Source organism: Salminus brasiliensis, chromosome 15 (assembly GCF_030463535.1).
Source record: "Salminus brasiliensis chromosome 15, fSalBra1.hap2, whole genome shotgun sequence".
Taxonomy (NCBI): domain Eukaryota; kingdom Metazoa; phylum Chordata; class Actinopteri; order Characiformes; family Bryconidae; genus Salminus; species Salminus brasiliensis.
Genome location: NC_132892.1, coordinates 29,730,116 through 29,749,711, shown reverse-complemented (window position 1 = coordinate 29,749,711; position 19,596 = coordinate 29,730,116). Strand labels below are relative to the sequence as shown.

General features: G+C 40.9%; 2 protein-coding genes across 3 annotated transcripts in view; both read right to left on the bottom strand.

The window, feature by feature from the left end:
* usp34 (ubiquitin specific peptidase 34) overlaps positions 1-485 on the bottom strand; it is a 70,441-nt gene extending 69,956 nt beyond the window's left edge. Inside the window, exon 1 of the mRNA XM_072657812.1 lies at positions 74-485. Coding sequence (XP_072513913.1) covers positions 74-116 — 43 coding nt within the window. The 5' untranslated portion in view covers positions 117-485. The remainder of the gene's footprint in view (positions 1-73) is intronic.
* A 3,803-nt stretch (positions 486-4,288) lies between these two features.
* Positions 4,289-19,071, bottom strand: xpo1a (exportin 1 (CRM1 homolog, yeast) a). Of its 2 annotated transcripts, XM_072657367.1 has the most exons (25): positions 18,447-19,071; positions 17,441-17,570; positions 16,151-16,252; positions 15,891-15,963; positions 15,429-15,490; positions 15,298-15,342; positions 14,999-15,180; positions 14,806-14,854; positions 14,129-14,248; positions 13,134-13,262; positions 12,761-12,919; positions 12,433-12,630; positions 12,063-12,201; positions 11,734-11,915; positions 11,463-11,619; positions 11,186-11,349; positions 10,928-11,062; positions 9,997-10,180; positions 9,633-9,739; positions 7,779-7,973; positions 7,497-7,665; positions 7,232-7,366; positions 6,729-6,888; positions 6,373-6,469; positions 4,289-5,315 (listed from the first exon to the last, which is right to left on the bottom strand). In XM_072657367.1, the coding sequence occupies exons 2-25, from the start codon at positions 17,564-17,566 to the stop codon at positions 5,169-5,171; spliced, it is 3,216 nt and encodes a 1,071-aa protein (XP_072513468.1). In that variant the 5' UTR covers positions 17,567-17,570; positions 18,447-19,071; the 3' UTR covers positions 4,289-5,168. The 2 variants fall into 2 exon arrangements, with proteins under 2 accessions (XP_072513468.1, XP_072513466.1); XM_072657365.1 differs by lacking the exon at positions 18,447-19,071 and having other exon boundaries at positions 17,441-18,280.
* Between the last annotated feature and the right edge of the window lie 525 nt (positions 19,072-19,596).

Below are 19,596 nucleotides of genomic sequence, written 5' to 3'. Positions count from 1 at the left end.
AATAAATAATAATAATAATAATAATAATAATAATAATAATAATAAAACTTCAGTGTGTAAGAAGTGCACTTACTCTCGTTGAGCACCTCCACCAGCTCGGCGCAGTTTTCGCACATCGTTCATGAAGAATAGAGAAGACAGCGGAAAGTCTGCTCAAACCATTGGGAATTGTTGATGGAGGCAGAATGCTGGCAGCTGGCTGTTTTTAAGGAACGGGGGGCAGAAAGGAAAAGGCCCCGCCGCGAGACTGCCCGATTCAGGGATCGTTCCGAGGGCGCGAGCAGGGGGGTGTTTTTGTTGGAGACGCGAAACGTACGACTGTATTTCCCCCCCCCAAAGGATCGAGGTCAGACACAGCGTTGTGAGGCACGGAGTTGTTCGAGAGTCGAGTCGAAGAGAGCGCATACAACAGCCATGTTGAAAACGGGGGGCGACATTCAGTAGAACTTCGGCTCTTTCCGCCTCGTCTCCTTCGGCCAGCTCGGCAGCGCTCGGCTCCGTGATGTCGCGGTCACTCGTTCATCATCATGAGCTCCAGCAGATCGTCGATATAAAAGTCCGGAACACGAAACTTTTATTTTATTTCAAAAGATTAACGTCTGACAATGTAATTATTATTATTATTATTTCAAATTGTAGAATATTTAGGTATATTTTTTATTTAGAAAGATTGACTAAGATTGTAAGATGTTTTTAATGATTATTTTATATATTATACTAGCTATATTATGAAATTTGTTATTATTTTCTTCTTCTTCAAACGTGCAGAAATATGTTTTAGACCGTTATATATATTTAACGATCATTTTTAAATATATACATTTATTTTATTCTTTTTTTTGTAAATGTGTTATGTTCCTAAAATAATCTAATAAATCATGCAGTTCTCTTCACTGTATCTATACATGTATATACTATGTGTATATATATATATATATATATATATATATAAGCAAGTGGTAATATATATGTGTATATAAGATTATATGTATAATCTAATTCGTCTGGCTTACAAATGACACATTTTGTGCTGTATTATATTTTATTTTAAAAGATTATATTATTATTATTATTATTTCTTCAAATTGTAGAATATTTATGTATCTTTTTTTATTTAGAAAGATTGACTAAGATTGTAAGATGTTTTTAATGATTATTTTATATATTATACTAGCTATATTATGAAATTTGTTATTATTTTCTTCTTCTTCAAACGTGCAGAAATATGTTTTAGACCGTTATATATATTTAACGATCATTTTTAAATATATACATTTATTTTATTCTTTTTTTTGTAAATGTATTATGCTCCTAAAATAATCTAATAAATCATGCAGTTCTCTTCACTGTATCTATACATGTATATACTATGTGTATATATATATATATATATAAGCAAGTGGTAATATATATATGTATATAAGATTATATGTATAATCTAATTCGTCTGGCTTACAAATGACACATTTTGTGCTGTATTTTATTTTAAAAGATTAACCCTTAATATTGCTTTTAAATTATTATTATTATTATTATATGTAATATATTACTTTATTTAATTATTATTATTATTATTATTTTCACCTTCATCAAACGTGCATAAATGTTTTAGACCGTTATATATATTTAACGATCATTTTTTAAATATATACATTTATTTTATTCTTTTTTTTGTAACTATCTGAAGAATTTTTGCTTTCAGCAAATGTATTATGTTCCTAAAATAATCTAATAAATCACTGTATCTATACATGTATATACTATGTATATATATATAAGCAAGTGGTAATATATATGTATGATCTAATTTGTCTGGCTTACAAATGACAAATTTTGTGCTGTATTATATTTTATTTTAAAAGATTAACCCTTAATATTGCTTTTAAATTATTATTATTATTATTATTATTATTATTATTATTATTATTATTATATGTAATATATTACTTTATTTACTTATTATTATTATTATTATTATTATTATTATTTTCACCTTCATCAAAAGTGCATAAATGTGTTTTGGGTCATTATATATATAATACATAACTTTTTTTTATTATACAAAGCATTTCTACTTTCAGCAAATGCATTATGCCCCTAACGCCACTAAAATAATCTAATTAATCTACTTTTACAAATTATGCAATTCTCTTTTGCCATATAGTATTTTATTTTAATAGATTGACCCCCAAACTTCAGAATTTCATTCTTCTTTCAGTTTTGTAAGACTATAAATATGGCTTCATGAATTTTAGACAGGAAAGACAGAAAATATTGAAAATAAAAATCTGTCATGGAACAAGAACAGGAAAGGACGGATTCATGATCTGAGGCATACCACATCATCTGTCAAACATGGTGGAGGTACTGTTAGGGCATAGGCATGTATAACTGCCAATGAAACTGGTTTACTGGTGTTTATGGGTGATGTTCTGCTGATAGCAGTAGCAGAGTGAATCCTGAAGTGTGTAGAGCTCTGCGTTCTGCTCAGATTCAGTCAAATCCTGCTAAACTGACAGGACGGAGCTTTACAGTACAGACGGATAATGACCTGAAAGATGCCACAAAAGCAACCCAGGAGCTTTTTAACACTAAGAAATGGAAATGTTCAGAATCCAGACCTGACCTCAACCCAACTGAGCAGCTTCTCCCTTACTGAAGACCCACAAACTAAAGGCCTGGCAGAACATCTCACAGGAGGAATCTCAGCATTTGATGATGGATTACATGAGATCCAGATTTCAGCCAGTCACTGATTGCATAGATTTGCATGTAAGTATTACAAATGATCCTTTAATGTATAATTGGTCGATTGTCCAGTTACTTTTAAGCCTGAGGAAACGAAGGGACAGTGCAAAAATAGTTGTATTGCTAAACAGCTCATGCAGTACTTTTGTTAAACCCCTTGAATTAAAGCTGGATGGACCAACTGAGAAGATTGGAAGAGTACTTTGAAAGTCTCCCATATTGAGCAAGTGGAAAATCCCCTTAAACAGTGTAACCGAGTTCAAGGTGAGGCTTAATGTGTGACCAGGAGAGCAGTGGAATGAGAAAGATGGTACTTTCTGCTTAAGGTCACACACACACAAACAGCTTGTCTTGTCCCTGTAGAAAAGCACTGCCAATAGAATAGGACTCCCTGGAGCAGATGAACATGAACCTATTGGCACCATGCTGCTGCCTAATGCCAGGCTTAGGCTAGAGGGGCATAAATCCCCCCGGCATTGAGCATGAAATGATGGATAGTGCTCCATCCAATACTTTTGGGATAAGATAGGCATCACCAAACATCCTGACCATTTGTCACGAAATGCAATCAAATATTCACAGCAGTGGTCCTCCAAAATCTAATAGAAGCCACCTTCTTCCCTGGACAGTAGAGACAGTTACTCCAGCAGGTGTCCCAATACTTTTGTCCATATAGTCTATCTATCAAATTATATTTTCACCCCTTCTCAGCCATGTTCTTTTCTACTATCTCCATACATATTCCATGCACAGCACTGTTGAATAAAACCTTGTATCTCCAAAATTGCAGCTTTACAGCAATTTTCAATGGAAGTCAGTAAAACCAGACTGTATTTCAAGTCATTTTTGAGCATTTCTATTGGTCCATTCATCATGAAATGATGATCCAATTGACAACTGGTAAAAATTATTTTTTGAGATCAAACGAAGTCAGACTGGTTTGGCCATTAGTACACATTTCACAATATTGTCAATACTATTGCAAGTGTACAGCACCCGTCACCCCAGGTGGTCTCCCATCCAAGTATGAACCAGGCCCAACCCAGCTTAGCTTCTGAGATCAAACAAGGTCAGGCATTCTCTGGCTGGTATGGCCATCTTAATTTAAGATCTTGCACTCCATGAGGTCATGCATTTAATCCTAAAAGCTTACAGCACCAGGTATTCCCGGTCTCCTGGTCTCCCATCCAATTACTTACCAGCCCCCCATATAAAAATGAGTTTAATGTTTTCATCAAAAATAAATGTGTTTTTTTTTTGGCAAGAGAATTTTCAGCAGATATCAGCCGAATTCATCAGTGCAGCCCAGAACAGATAAGGATTCTTGCTCTGTAGCAGGTCACATATCTGTCAAACATGGTGGAGGAAGTGTTCCTCCTAGGCCTGAGTGGCTGCGAGCGGGACTGGATCACTGGTGTTTATTGATTGTGCTTGTGGCTGCAGACCGAGGTAGCCCAAAACTCATCAATACAGATGTTCGATCTCCACCATGAAGGCCGGCTGCACGAAGTGAGTCAAGAAAGACACTCACTTTTTTTTTTTTGTAAAAATATCCAACTTTATGTTCCCATAGTACTAAGACAGCGTTATAAACAGGACGATATGAACAAACCCTTCATCACTGTTGGCGAGACCTGTCTAGAACCCACTCCTTCCAATCAAACGGGCACAAAATCAGTAATTCCCCCCCAAACACACACACACACACACACACACGCGCACACAGCTTCAAAAATATATAAGCCCCAAACAAAACCGTCGACAAAAAGAGGAAAAAAAAAAGAAAGAAAAAAAAAAAAAAAAGGAACCAAACAGCAGCATCTTTCATTACTGATCCTCAACAGTCTCACATTCTTTTGCTGTGGTTTAAGGGCAGCAAAATGTCAGGTCAATGTCTACTCAAGAGAAAATAAGTCTCTTCCTCTTTGTGGGGCAAATATCTTCCTTACTTCTCTTTATTGGATTGATTCAACCTATTTTACAAATTAATAACCAGATGAGAAGGGCTGAAGGACTGAAGGGCTGAAGGATGAAGATAAAATCCTTAGAATTTGTCAACTTCATGCTTAAGGGGGGCAAAAAGAAACCTCATCCAAACAGCAAGCCTGAATTGATTAACATGGGATGTCTAACAGCTCTCTCTCCATATAAAACATACTTTGCTCACATAAAAATGACAAGTGGGTGGGGACTAATGTGAAATTGCCGGGGTCAAATAAGGTGACAGACTGGTTCATTTATACATTGGCATTGATTTGGTCAAAATTTACACTCCTCTTCTTTCTCCTGCCTACTGTCCTCTTTCTCTGTACACACACATACATACAGACATACATACATACACACACGCTTGCGCAGAGCTTTGCCAGCTCCCCATTCCGTTCTTTCCTGTATGAAAAACTGTACAAGTGCGCGAAAGCTCAGTCGCACATTTCCTCAGGGAGTTCGTGAGGGTTGAGTATTCCTGGCACAGACATTTGGATTTTGTGTTTCTCCTCTTGAGCCTGGCGCAGCGACGCCTCGCGCTCCTCCAGAAACAGGTCGCTAGTGTCCTCACCCGCAAACTCCTGCAGACACACACAAACAGTCTAGATCAGGCAGGGTCTTAAAATGTTATAGTACATAATTGAGTTCAGTACATGGAACTGACAGGGTGAAGCTTCAACACAACAAAAAACAGCTAGAAAACAAGCCAATTTTAAAATCCCATAACTGTTACATCACAGTCTTGACTCGTTATATTCACACCCCCACAAATAGTTACACAAATCCCACGCTGTGAAAGCCCTAGATCCTACATGAACCAGGCCTTGTGACCATGGCTTAAGAGGAGCCTTAAACTCTGCACACATCAATGTGAAAAGCTAAACTAGAGTCCCTCAAACAAGTTATTTATTCAAACTGTTAAGCCTGCAGAAAGCCAAACCCAGGGAGCTGAGTGAGGGAAAGGCTAAGAGCTAACCAGCCACACGCTTTCAGCTTGCTAAGAGCACAATGCGCTGAGAGGACACAGAGGGGACAGCAGAACAATCCAGGAAGACCAGAAAATGATTACGATGTTAAAACAATACTACAATATGTGGGTTCCATGACCCGGTGCTGGTGCCGTAAACCAGCCAATAAAAGCAGAGCATGTTATAACCTCCCCCAGGCTACAAGACTTCCGTAAAAGGACAATCAACATGTTCAATTCCAAGTCAAAATAACAGGGTGGTTATTAAACTGAAGCCCCAAACAAGCCACATACTTATTTATACAATCAAATTACATTAAAATACTCAATAAATGCACCATTTGACAGTTTTAAGGTAAATAAAGGAATCTATACAATTTGAAAAAGTACTTATGTAATATTTACAACATTTAAAAATGATATTTTGAGGACATGTCTTTGTCCTGTACTTATGCTTAAGGGGCAAACTAATGTTGAATATTTGAGCATTTTTGATCATTTGATTTGACCCATATTCACATGCTTTCCAGCAAATGATCATGAAGTGATGTCTAAATTCACAAATCCTGTCCGGTGGAAAGACAAGAGGCCATCTGATCTTAACAATACAGGCTGGAGTCCAAATTGTGACCAAGTGTGTGAAATAAGATGCACGTGTGGGGAGAGCATACCTTTATCTGCACAAGGAAGTCCCTAAGGTGCTCTTTGAAGGCAGGTATGTCCTGATTCAAGCTGAACAGACCTGTTACAAACACCTTCACCTGGGCACTGTAAATAACAACACCATACATTTACATTAGAAAAGAGAGACCTACAGAAATTCCTGATACAGCGCACACTTCTGAAACCTGAACTGTGAAATTTGGAAAATGTTAATTCTTCAAGCTTTGGCTTGAATAAATTAGCATGATGTCCATTGCATAACACTGCCTGATGCCTCCAAACATTAGGACACAAATCTGGTCAAATTGGTAATTACTGCCCAATTTCTTCACAAACTAAAACGTATCGGAGAAGACAGTCTTACTCTTGTAAGTGTGGGAAGGCTGTTTTCAGAAGGTTTGCCACATATTCCTGCATGTAGGCCTGGTTGTTGACAGGGGCAGCAGTATTCAGAGCTACACTGATTTTTCCCTCCTCCACCAGATTGAACATGTAGGCCAGGATGGAGGCGTGCATCGTCAAACCTGTCCGTTACAAAGGGGAAGGAAAGAAATTCAGGTTTAACAAGAACCATGTGGATCATTTAGATGGAAGCTGCTGAAGCATCTATTCAGTCTTTGTTTGGATGAACTGCCACTTCGAATAAAATTACCACTAAAAACAAAAGTCCCTTTCAGTTGCAAAGCCCAGTTATCATGCCCATAACATTAAGGCTTGAATATTTAACTCCAGTTAAATCACTACTATATTTTTAATGTGTTTCAAAGCAGATATGTTGGGGTTGTATGGGACGAACCCCTGTACTGAGGTTAAACGGGAGAAATAATAATAATAAAAAAGGCAGCTAAATTCTGCCTATTAACTAACCAGCTGTGTGAGATGTATCAGTGACAACAGAGAAGATATGCTGAAGTATGTCGCAGAAGTACGTCTGATAGAAGCTTTGAGCTGCCGCCTCCTCCTGAGCCACATTCTGCAGCAAAGTGTACAAGATCTGCAGACCTGAGAAGGAACGAAGGATGTGAGGGATGTGGGAGAGACAGCACACATCACAGTATTGTTAGTGATCGTATCTCCAGGCTCAATTTTGGAACTAATGTGACGTGGGAAGACTCTTGGACTGAACACACACCTGTGTCAGCCACATTCCTCATGGTGTGTTTGAAGGCCCAGATGATTGAGTCTAGCACTAGCTTGAACTGGGCTGGAGGAATGGACAGGAAAGCAGGGAAACACTGCGAGTTCACTGCCTGAAGCAGGTAGAAGAAGTGTGTCCTGTGCTCCGGGAACTCCTCAAAGTCCTGGGGAGACAGGATTAGTTTTAAGACCAAAGGCATGAAGTAAAGACAAGGTTTTAAAATAACAGCAAATATGAACCTCTGAAGATGAAGGACATTGTAAAACCATTACTAACCTTGTTGATCATGTTCAGCGTGCACTCGAAGACGGCATCGAAAATCTGGGGGATTTCTCCAGTTATGTGAGCCCCGAGCTTATTGACGATGGTTGCCATGGTGCTGAGCACTTCCGGTTCTCGGGCAGCAGGAACGTTTCGCTGGTAGTCGATCAGGACGGCCTCTAGCAGAGGAGGAACGAAGTTCTCGCCAACCTAAAAAAAAAAAAACCCCGAAAGAGGGGTTAACCACCAATGCAAACCTTTTAAATGATAAAAACGTGACCCTACAGAGCAAATGTTGGTAAACAGGTAAATGGTGAGCTAAACATGCCAAAGGATTCATTTCTGGTGATCTTAAAAGTCTGCAGTTTTAACATGTAAATATTCACAACACCACTACTGAAGAAAAACATAGATGGGGTAAGCAGTAATGTCATCAGCAGAACTAAAGAAACCTAGGGCTGTTAACTTCTCTTATTTGTTAAATATTTAAATTTATTACTGTGTACATTTCTGTTTGACTTGATTACATTACTAATAATATTTATACAAAAAAATAAATCAAACGTGATGGGCTGGACCAATAGAAATACTCCAGAATGGCTTGGAATAATATTTTTACATAGAAAATACATACATTTTAAAAATTGTTTTTCAAGACGTTAAAGACATTGTCGACAATTGACATATGGATCTCATAAGCAATTACTGACACCTATAGAAGCTTTAACACATCCCATTCTAAACACAACAACAATGGAGCTGGTCCCCCTTTGCAGCTCTAACAGCTGCAGATCTGGAGCTCTGCAGGTATTGAGTCAGTTGGAGACTTTTCTGCCCTCTGCTCAGCACTCGGCCCTGACCCCGCTCTGTAACTTTACGTGGTCTGACAGACACTCGGTGGCTAAGCTGCTCTCTGTGAGCTGTTCCTCCTAAGCGCTTCCACTGTTCAATAATACTACCACTCACAGCTGATGGAGGAAGATCTAGGAGGGGGGATCTAAATTTCACCAGCTGACTTGTTACATACAGAACCACGCTGGAGTTCAGTGAGCTCCTTGGAACCTCCCATTCTTTTACTAATGTGTGTAAGAAAGGCAGACTGCAAGGCTAGGGGCTTGAATTCACACCCTGTGACAATAGAACCAAATGACACACATGAATTGAATGATTAAGAAGTGTGTCCCAATACTTTTGTCCATGTGCATCAAGTAGCACAAAGGTGCACTCTGCTCTACAAAAGCATCTGTTCTCAGCCTGGAGGAGCAAGGTGGTCGTCTAAAAACCTACGTAGGCTTATTTTTGCATATTTTTGAGAATAACATTTCCATAAATTCCCCCAGGCCAGCAATGCTATGCTCTAGGCGATCAAAAGCACAAAGAGTGTGTGAAGTATGCGCATTGATTCGAGGCTGAGGCACAGTCTGTAACCAGCACAGGCAGCTGCAAAACGCTTTTCTAAACTAACTAAACTAGCTTGTGTGTGTATAACCATCGTGATTATCAGCGTACTGCACTACATAGAGATTAAATTAGGAGAGTTGGTTCATACATCTGAGGCAAACATTGTCTTATTGTTAAGGGTCAATATATCGCTTTACTCAGAGTGGCGGAGCTTCTGAAGAGCTATCAGAAAATCCTATGTATGTAAATGCCTTATTAAAAATTAATTGGTGGCTGTTTTGATTGACTAACTAAGCTGAATCATCCTTAGAGACGCTGCAGAAGAAGCTGCAAGCATTTGAAGGGACAATTTCCTTTATCAAATACTGCATTTCGGCAAAAACTCTCTCTCAATCCCAGAGCTCTAATGTGTTCTGTGATTTCTAATAAATATTACAAATTGAGCTTGTGTGTGTTTACATTTCATACCATTTGAGGATCATTGGAACGGCTGACCCAGCCAGAGATGAGCTTCAGAGTTTCCCTCTTCACTGTGCGCATACTCCTGATTAGAGGCTGCTTCGTCACCATCTCACCTACAACAAGACAGAGAGAGAGAGAACATGAGAAATATATGTTTTATTAGAAATAACAGGTATGGCAATTATTTGCAACAGTAGAACAAAAGAAACTGACAATCTTACAAATATACTGAACAAGGATGAAGACAACAGCTAGGCATATGAGTGCAGTTGCCTACACAAGAAAAATTAACAGAATTAACAATGCTAAGGGTGACCCCTGACCAATAACGAGACCAATGAGGTTGAAGTGTAACAGCTGAGGTTCTCACCGTTGGTCTGGATGGCAGAAGAGATGTTTTCACTCAAGCACTTGTAGACGTTGAGCATGTCCAGGTAGATGCGCCCTAACTGCACCACAAACGGGTGACCTACAGCCTTGCACGCCCTCACGTTGGTCTTCAGGATGCTGCCGAGCTGACGCACAGTCTCTGGGTCCTTCAGGATGTCCACGTTCTGGAAGCAAGACCTTATAAGATTACTCTGGAGCTAGACAACAATGCAACAGTTTTCTGCAACATGCTTGTTCCATCACCCTAATCATCTCAAGACTACTGCAACCCCCTCCTTGTCTGGTCTTTCTAGGTGTACCATCAAGCCCTTGCAACGGATCCAGAACACACCAGCATGACTGTTCTTTAATATTCCCAAATACAGCCATGTCCCTCCTTTACCCTCTCTCGCTCTTTTCACTGAGGTTGTGTACCTGCCAATCAGATTCTAAACCCTGACGCTGTCCTACAGAGCCAAAACTGGTCCAGCCCTGCTCTACCTGATCCATAACAAGGACCCTTTGTGCTTCAAGTACAGCTCAGCTTAACCCACCATCCTTCAACCAACCGAGGTGGTGGGACAAACTCCTGATGACTGGGTCCCTTGCCGGCTTCAAACAGCACCATCCCTTTCAAGAGCTCCTAAATAAGGCTTGTAATTTCACTCAAGCCTTACTTTAAGGGTCACTGATATTCAGGCTCACTATAGTAGATGTATGTAGCAGCTGAGCATCATGCCTCAGGCTATTGTATCGGGCAGTATTTACGTTTTTTTTTTGTTGAAAAAGAAGCATCTGGGATAGGGACATTTTCTAAGTGGACAGTGGAAGTGGGAGCCTCAATAAGAACATCTGCTAAAGATCATAAACGTAAAAATATACAGATGAGAGAACGGAACCCATCTTAGACGCATGTTCCTTCAAACGCTCACCTTGGTGGCCTGCTGGATGATGCTATCCCACACCTGGTTGGGTAGCAGCATGTACTTCTCTATCAGGTGCTCTTGTACTGCTTGGTCTGTCTGAGCGCCGATCATATAACCCACTGCCTCGTAAAACGTATGAACCTGCAAAGAAGAATCAGCTAAATGTTATTTTTAGCACAATGTAGGGACTAGTTTAGGCCTTATGTCTTATACCAATACCAACGTCCCTCACTCACATACAGAGCTAGAAGTAGGGACACTAACCTGCTGTGGCTGCAAATCACAGATGATCGTGTTGATGTTGTTGAGGATTTCATCAATAAAGGGCATCACCTCCCCCACCTGCACCTGCACAAAATGCCTCCTGCACTTTTGAGCGATCTTAATGAATGTGTCACAGGCCATGTCTTGAACTCCATCATGTGTCTCTGTGAGATAGACAGGAAAAGGGACACACAAGGTGAGAGAGGGGTCACAACAGACAGATGCACGTGTTGCACTAGCAGCCTCGTCTGCAAGAACCTTTCCAACTTTCACTTACCATGCATGAACTCAAACAACTTGTTGACGACTGTCTTCAGGAACTTCCAGTGGGCGCGGAGGAATCGTGGGTACTGGCCTACAATGTACATGATGTTGGAGGCAATGATGGCCTTGTTGTCCTTCCCCCTCTTCTGCTCGCACAGTCCCAGCAGGTCCTGGAGTTCACAACATACACATACAGGAGACCATCAGCAAATGCATGTACAGGTCAAGTACTCGATTGTGTCTCAAAACGGAGCACAATGATCTGCACTTGGAGGAATAACCACCTTGATTACAGTGACAAGGAACCTCTTCTCATCCTCCTCGTGCATGGCTCCACTGATGGATCCGATGGCCCAGCACAGCGTGTTCAGGTTCCTCCAGGACCATTCTGTACCGTTCACCTGGTTATGGAGCTTTTCCGTCATGATCCGCTCTGTATCCGCATAGTCCAGATGAGTCAAGTAGACTACAGAAGAAGGTGAGGAAGAAGAAAGGTGATTTTTATTAATATTATTATTAACATTTACAGTTAAAAATGCACCAAATGTCTGTAAAATAATATTCTGAAGCAATAAACTCTTAAAACCACCAACGGTGATTACATCCTACTAACCAAGAGTCTCTCTCATGTTTTTGTAAAGGTTGATGGAGTCTGTATCCTTCATGAACTCTCGCACCACCTCCCCCTGGTCGTTCTCTACAACCAGCACCTCCTCCGGCTTAGCCATACGGCTCACCATGAGCAAACGCACCTGAGACACATTAAACAGTGTTACTATTGCCAACTTTAGACCCACACTTGCCACCTACTGACCTTTAGATTTATGCATCTGACACACATTACATACAATGTCTGCAAAGTGCCTATATGTATTTATTTATTAATTTTTAAAATCCCCATGAGGTATGGGACATTCACCTTTGAGAGCACAAACAGGTCAATGTTTGTGTAACCATTTGTGCATGTGTGTGTGTGCACCAACCTTGGATAGTACAGGTAGGTAGAGGTGTCTGCGTGGGGGCACGTCAAAGTGCTGGCTCCCAGAGAGCAGGGGTGAGGTTGAGGTGCTAAAGGGGCTCTCTCTATACAGCTCTGCTGCCAAGTGGTTCCAGTACTCCAAACAGATCTTAAAAATCTCTGTCTCCTCCACTTCAGACACCAACAGCATGTAGTGGAGAGCCTATACACAGGAAAAGGGGATTTTTAAAAAGAATTTTTTAACAGAATTAAGAAGCATTACAGATCAAGTGGGAGACAGCATAGTGAATGAGTGAATGCAAGAGAGAATAAGACAATAAAAAGGGGTGTACCTCCATGAGTGTCTCACGCAGATTAAGTCTTTTTTCAATGAGCTGGCCATGCTCTTTGAGAAAAGTGCAGAGGAACAGGCTGAGGTTCTGGATAAAGTTCTGCTCGTCATCTTTCCCGTTTGCATACGCCAGGCGAATATTGGTATTCAGAGGAAGCATCTGTAAATCGAACACCAGGGAATTATGAACATTTTCTTTTAATATAAAGAAACTTTAATGATCAAAAATCCTCCAAGATGAATTTGAAGACTGAAGTAAATTAACTACATTTCTCCACAACAACGCGAACTCTGAAGGCTAGATTGGACTACATTAAACAAGTTTTATAAAGTTGTAGGATCATTTAGAAAATGAGACAGAGTTTGTGACTTACCTGTTTGAGCTGCATCATTGTCAGGGTGAAGAGGCTGACGAACTGCTCCTCGTACTGATTGACACTCACGCCTGCGATCTCGGTCAGACACTTCAGAGTCACGTTTCGGAACATTGGAACATTCAGAAACTGAGAAACAAAAACGAACAGAATTACAAACAACAAACACCTTAAAACCAATAGACCACCAGCAGCCTGTCTGTGATTCAGCCAATATGACTCCTTGTAGCCACTGGCGCCAAGCTGTGGAGCTAGAGCTGCACAATACATCGTCTCAGACGGAAGGTATCTGCCCGATACTATTCATTTTACTTAAATCTGTAATACACAAAGCGCATTATTTACACTGTGACATGCTGAATCAGTGATATCTGGTGAAAATCACTGTATTTAATATTACAGATATCACAATTTTGCCCCCCCACAACACTTAAATTGGGAATGTGTTGGGGTGGTGATTCCAACACCCTAAACTCAATAACATGCTCAATTGAATGCAATCAAATCTTCACAGCAATGCTCCAAAACGTAGCAGAAAGCCTTCCCTGGACTGTAGAGACAGTTACTCTCTTTAATAACCTTTGGAATAAACTAAATTGGAGGGTCCAATACTTTTGTCCATATAGTGTAGCTAAATAATGTATTCAGCAGTGGGTGGTATGGGCTAACAGAACACACACAAGCCATATTAGAAAACGCCATCTTCGCAGGTCAACAGTGTCCCACTTCATCATATATACACACACATTTATCAACAGAAGTATATCAAGTGGACAGTGAACAGTCTTATCTAAACCACATACAAAAACTAAGGTCTGTGTTGGAGTGTCAGCTGTGCCATAATGCAGGTGGCATACGGCCATTAAAGAACAGCCAGCACTCTGCATGATCTTCCTCTGTTTCTTACGCAGTTGCAAGCAAAACCAATGCAAATGCGCCTTTGTGAGAGGGTGTACTTTGCATTCTGAAGAACATCATCACGACACGTTACCTACCTTGTAAACCAGGGTGCTGATGAGTTTGGTCTCAAAAATGTAACCCAGTGGAATCCAGTTAAGGAAGCGCAGGAGGGTCTCCAGTGTGGCGTGGACCAACGGAGCATTCTGGGAATTTTCCTGCAAAGAGAACAGAAATAAACAATCAAGAACTACATTGTAATATTTACACATCACAGTTAGAAGTGTAACGGTGCACATATTCTTCCCAAACAGTCATGGTACAGATGTACCAAAGTTCACAAATGCAATTCACACCCAGAAACCTCACACTACGCAAAGCTTAGCTCAAACTGACTGGCCTCCGCCTATGGGGTGTACGAACGACACACAGAAGCTAGAGGACCAGCCTGCTTCTTTCAAACCAGAAGGAGTCTATTCTTTGGGAGGATTGGGATTAAGGTTTAACTATAGCCCAATTAGCACCATTTACTTTATATTTTTTTAACACTACAGAGGCTTTTCAGCTTTGTAGGCAGTTGTTTTTACACTGTAAAGCAGCTCAAAAATGAAAAGAAGCCTCATACATTTGCATTTAACTGATCTACACATTGTACAGAACTGTGAAATCCAGACAATCGCGTGAACAGAACCATGAACTTTGCGTACTGTTACATCTCTAAAGACAGTCCAATTCATCAGTGTTTACCCATTTTATTTGTTTATTTCATACTTACCATGACAAACTGGCAAAGCTGGAAAATCTGGGAAAATTCATTGCACATGCTGGAGGGGGAAAAAAAGTCAACATTAATTTTTGAACTGAAAATATGATAAATAAATAAATGACAATCCATAAAGCAGAATAAAACTATAAAATACTATGAAACTCAATGACACATCTCTAAGAGTTGTCTGTGTGTACTCTACCTGTCCTTCAGGTGTTTAGCTTTGACCTGCGTCATCTGTCCACTGGAGAAATCGAATACTTCCTCACTGAGCAGCTTCAGGATGATCATGTTGTTCTGGCAGAGGCTCTCGCTGGTGCGACTCGCTCCCACAATGTCACTGATGAACGTGGGCCAGTGCTTCGGCCATTCCTGCTTCAAGATCTGAGAAGCACATCGTTCGGTTTTAGGTTCTTTAGTTTCTGGCTAACTGAAACCCTGGGGATTCCTGATGTTGAAAAACAAATTAGTGTATGCAGATTCATCTATCTGCACACTCACCTGTACCAGGATCATGTTCAGCTTTGCCAGGTAAACTCCCTCTTTCTGCAACAAATCAACAACACATGAACTCAGATCATCAGGCATAAAATAGAGCAAATACCAAAACACACCAGAAGATGGCACCTTACCTCAACAACAGCGGGATCAGAGGAAGTCTTGATAATCAGCCCAACAACATACTTCTTAATCCCTACGACACAAAGAACCGATTATCATACAACAACCAAAGTTTACATGCAGCTGCATCATTTGAGACAGTGTTACTCATTTATTGCTGCATATGTTGAAATGCCAGGGCTACCAAAGTGTTTCAGGGTTACACAGCGGTACGAAGATTGCCAGCATTTTCATTCATCTTCCTCTTTTTCTTACGCACTTGCACACCAAACCAACGCAAGTACGCCTTTGTAAGAGGACAGGGTTTCATTTACAGGACAGTGTGCGGTACTGCTGCTTAACACATACCCAGAAAGATGGATTTTTTTTTTTTATTATATAAAATGGGCCTACAATATTGTCATCAGGAACTACCTTCAAGGACAGGTGCATTTACAATCTGTGCAAGTAAGTGTATGTGCGGGTGAGTTTACCTTCACATTGGTTCCTTGGGAGAATTTTCCAACGTGTTTTAATGACCGTCTCCAGAATCTGAAGAGCGTAGTACTGTGAACAGATCAGCAGGAGTCGTATTATTAGAAAAATCACAGCGTGCAACAGCAGCTATGGCAGCACAAACCACACCGTCACCACCACAATCATTATCTGCACATTATCAGGATGTGTTTCAACACACACACACACACACACTCTAAATAAAGACAGCACACCAGAAACATCAATCTCTGCATACCTTAGTCTTCATGTTCTGAGAAAACTCCAAGATGGTGTCCACTCTGGTCCACGCGTCCGGATGATCCTTTAAGTTGGTGAGGACTTCCTGTGCTAGTCGTTGCTAGGATACATTAGAGAGGATAAATCTATTGAGTCTTGTCCTGGTGTTAACAAGTGTATCGTAGGGGTCCTGCAAAAACCTCATATCACTACTTTTTCACTTTACTTTTTTTTTTTTTTTTTTTTTTTTAACATAATAAGCATCTGCCAGTCGTTCTTTACACTTTCCTAAAATTTTATGAGAAACCGACCAATAGAAATGCTCTAAAATGACTGGAAATAAAATGTGCATGTTGCATGAATGGCTGAAAATATGATTATTTTGATGATCTCAGTATACTGCTTCTCAGGACACCCACTTTAGTCTTATCAATAGGTGGTGGGTCAATAACCAATAGGTGATGGACACCTTCTAATCAGACTCCGAAGAACCCAGTCATGCACAGTATTTACATATGTGCACAGCTGATGCCATTTTCATGCCAATTGCATATTAACTGTCAAAAGCACTCCTCCTCCACCATCACTAGTAATGGAAATCTTACTGGAATGGGCAGATCTACTGAACTAAAATATCTGCACTTTATTTATTCCACTGCATTTGGTATGTAATGTTACAGAAAGTTATTTTTTTATGTATTATTTCAATCCATCTTAACATCCAAATATCATATTTAAAAGATCAAATAAAATCAAATAAAAAATATATAAAAAAACATAGGTGTTTCAGGTGGACTTCAAGGAACATAAAGATTTAAAACCTTTCAAACACAGCCAGTATATTATAAATTATTCCACATAACATATTCAGTGTGCATCTTAATATACTCTGATCAGCCACAACATTAAAAGCACCTTATCTTACAGCCTCCTTGGAGCACCTCTGGTGGGTAGCGACCACTACATAACCTGGGAACATCGTTTTGGAGATGCTCGTCCTCTAGCCTTCACAGCTTAGGTCTCGTCAAAGTGGCTCAGATTCTCATGCTTGCCCATTCCTCCTGCTTCCAACACTTGAAGAACTGACTTGTTCACTAGCTGCCTAATATATCCACCCCTTGACAGGTGCCACTGTAACCGGATCATCAACCTCACCTGTTAGTACTTTTAATGTTAGGGCTGATCGTTGCATATCTATTTACATGGCGCTAAGTAATAAGTCGTCTGTAAAAAAAATAATGAAAAAATAAAATAAAAATGAATAAATAAATGATAATTAGTCAGTGCCACTAACATGACTGTCTCTTACCTGGGACCCAACATCATAATACATGGAGTTGACCACATTGTCAAGTAGGTTGATGTCCAACTTCTGACTGAAGTCCAGCAGCTGCCGGGCTGTATGGTCCGCTAACATTGTCATATCTGCTGGCATAGAGCTGGAGAGAGGGACATGACCAAGATTTAGACACATTCCATGAATCCCAGGAGTGAAGTGGACGCAAACGACAGCAGCAGACGAAACTAAAACCTGAGAACTTAACCACACACACACACACAAACAAAAACACACAACAAGCTGTTTGTCAACAAGAGGACTTGTAAACAGAGTAGGGGTCTGTTTACCACCAACAATACAGCAGCCCCAAACGCAAACCACGTGACGGGGTGGTGGGAATGTGCTGCTGCTGCTGCTGACAAGCTGTTTGTTGCTTGTGTTGACTGCTGACACTGAATTACGTAAACAACGACCCTAAAAGAAGCAAGAACCACATGAAAGCATCAACGGACTGTGTGATGTTGTGTAGGCTACAGGACTGCACACACTCACATGGACCCCTCCCTCTAAAAGCACGCCAAGTTGTTGGCTAGTTAGCTAGCGAGCTAGCTAGCATGCTGCTGCTACCCCATGCATTTCGACCCAGCAGCTGCGCAACGTGCTCTCCCACTCCAATAATAATAATAATACTAATAATACTAAATAAAACAGGCTATTTAGTTAGCTAATAGGCTTGAGCTCTGCAGACAGGGCGTCCGGTCTGGAGGACAAACTCGTTGTGATTAGCTAGCATGAGGCAGCTCCAGAATTAGATAGCTAACAGACAGCTAGCTACACATACAGCAAACTACTGCAGTCCCATGTGAAAGTAGCTAGCCAGCTATTAGCTAGATTAGTAAACCACAAGCTGAGCAGCAGCACTTTAGCTCAACTTTTTTCTTTAACCATCAAAACATTTAGCTAGCTAGATAGCTAAGCTAAGCTAACGTCTTCACGCTAACGCCAGTGAGGTCTAGCTAGCTTGCTAGCCACTTACCTGCTTTATCAAACACTCTTCCTCTCGTTGAAATGCCACTTTACGCTCTGAAGCTCGCAACGCTGAGACACTTTAACACTAGCGAGATGCTACAGCTAGCTAAGCTAACGTTGCCGTAGCCCCCAATGCACTTGATCACACGGCGTAATGCAGGCAGGCTACCAGCTAGCTAAGCTAAGCTAAGCTAGGCTAGCTAACTCACTCTCTCTCTCTCTCCGCTGAACACCAGCACTAAACCGAAGCCAGGCACCGGCTAATAATAGAGCTAGACATAGAATAATTATGATAATAATAATAATAATAATAATCAGCTCTAACTGCGAGTCCAAGTCCACAGATGAGCCTGACCCCCTGTAGCCAAGTTAGCTTAGCTTAGCTTAGCTCAGCTCAGCTCGGACTGTCACTGATGATAGTAGTAGTAGTAGTAGTTTCTAGGCTAGCTCGCTAGCTAACATGGCTAACACGGTAGCCAGCTAACTATGCTATATAACCACCAAGCAAAAGCAGGCGTTTGGTTTATTTTTGCATCTGTGCCCCAAAAACCGTGGTTTTAAAAGCAAGGAGTCTGCAAAAGAGTCTGTGAGCAAGCGCTTCTCTCATCTAGTGCATCAAACCCAAGACCGGTTGAAACCGGTTCAGACTGGGATATTCCATCTCGGTTTAGTTTTCAGCCCGTGGCGCCGCGTAAAATTTGGACTGTGGACACGCCCCCCGCCGCACGCCATTGGCTGGCCGCCCCTGCGTTGAGCGGCGGGCGGCGGCTCCCATTGGACGGCGCCTCCGTCGCTCACATTTCGTCCCTCTAGCGGGGCCCAAGCACGGGCTGCATTGAAGACCCATGCATTTCAGTGCCATGTGGGCTGGACTGAGTTGGGGATGGAAAATTACTGAGATGCCGACAACGATGTCCTGCAACTCGTGGGGTTCGTTGGCGGTGTTATTGCAGCCCGGACGATGCAGCACGCCCAATTACGATTTAGAGGAAGAGTGATGAATATCATATAATAGTAGGGTTGCTGTGTAGTAAACAGTGATGAGATATCTCATAATAACTCATAATTAAAACTGAGGTAAAGTCAGGACACAACATGGACACGTGCAGCTGTGAACTGTAGGAGAGCTTTATTATGTCGTTGATTAATATTAAGAT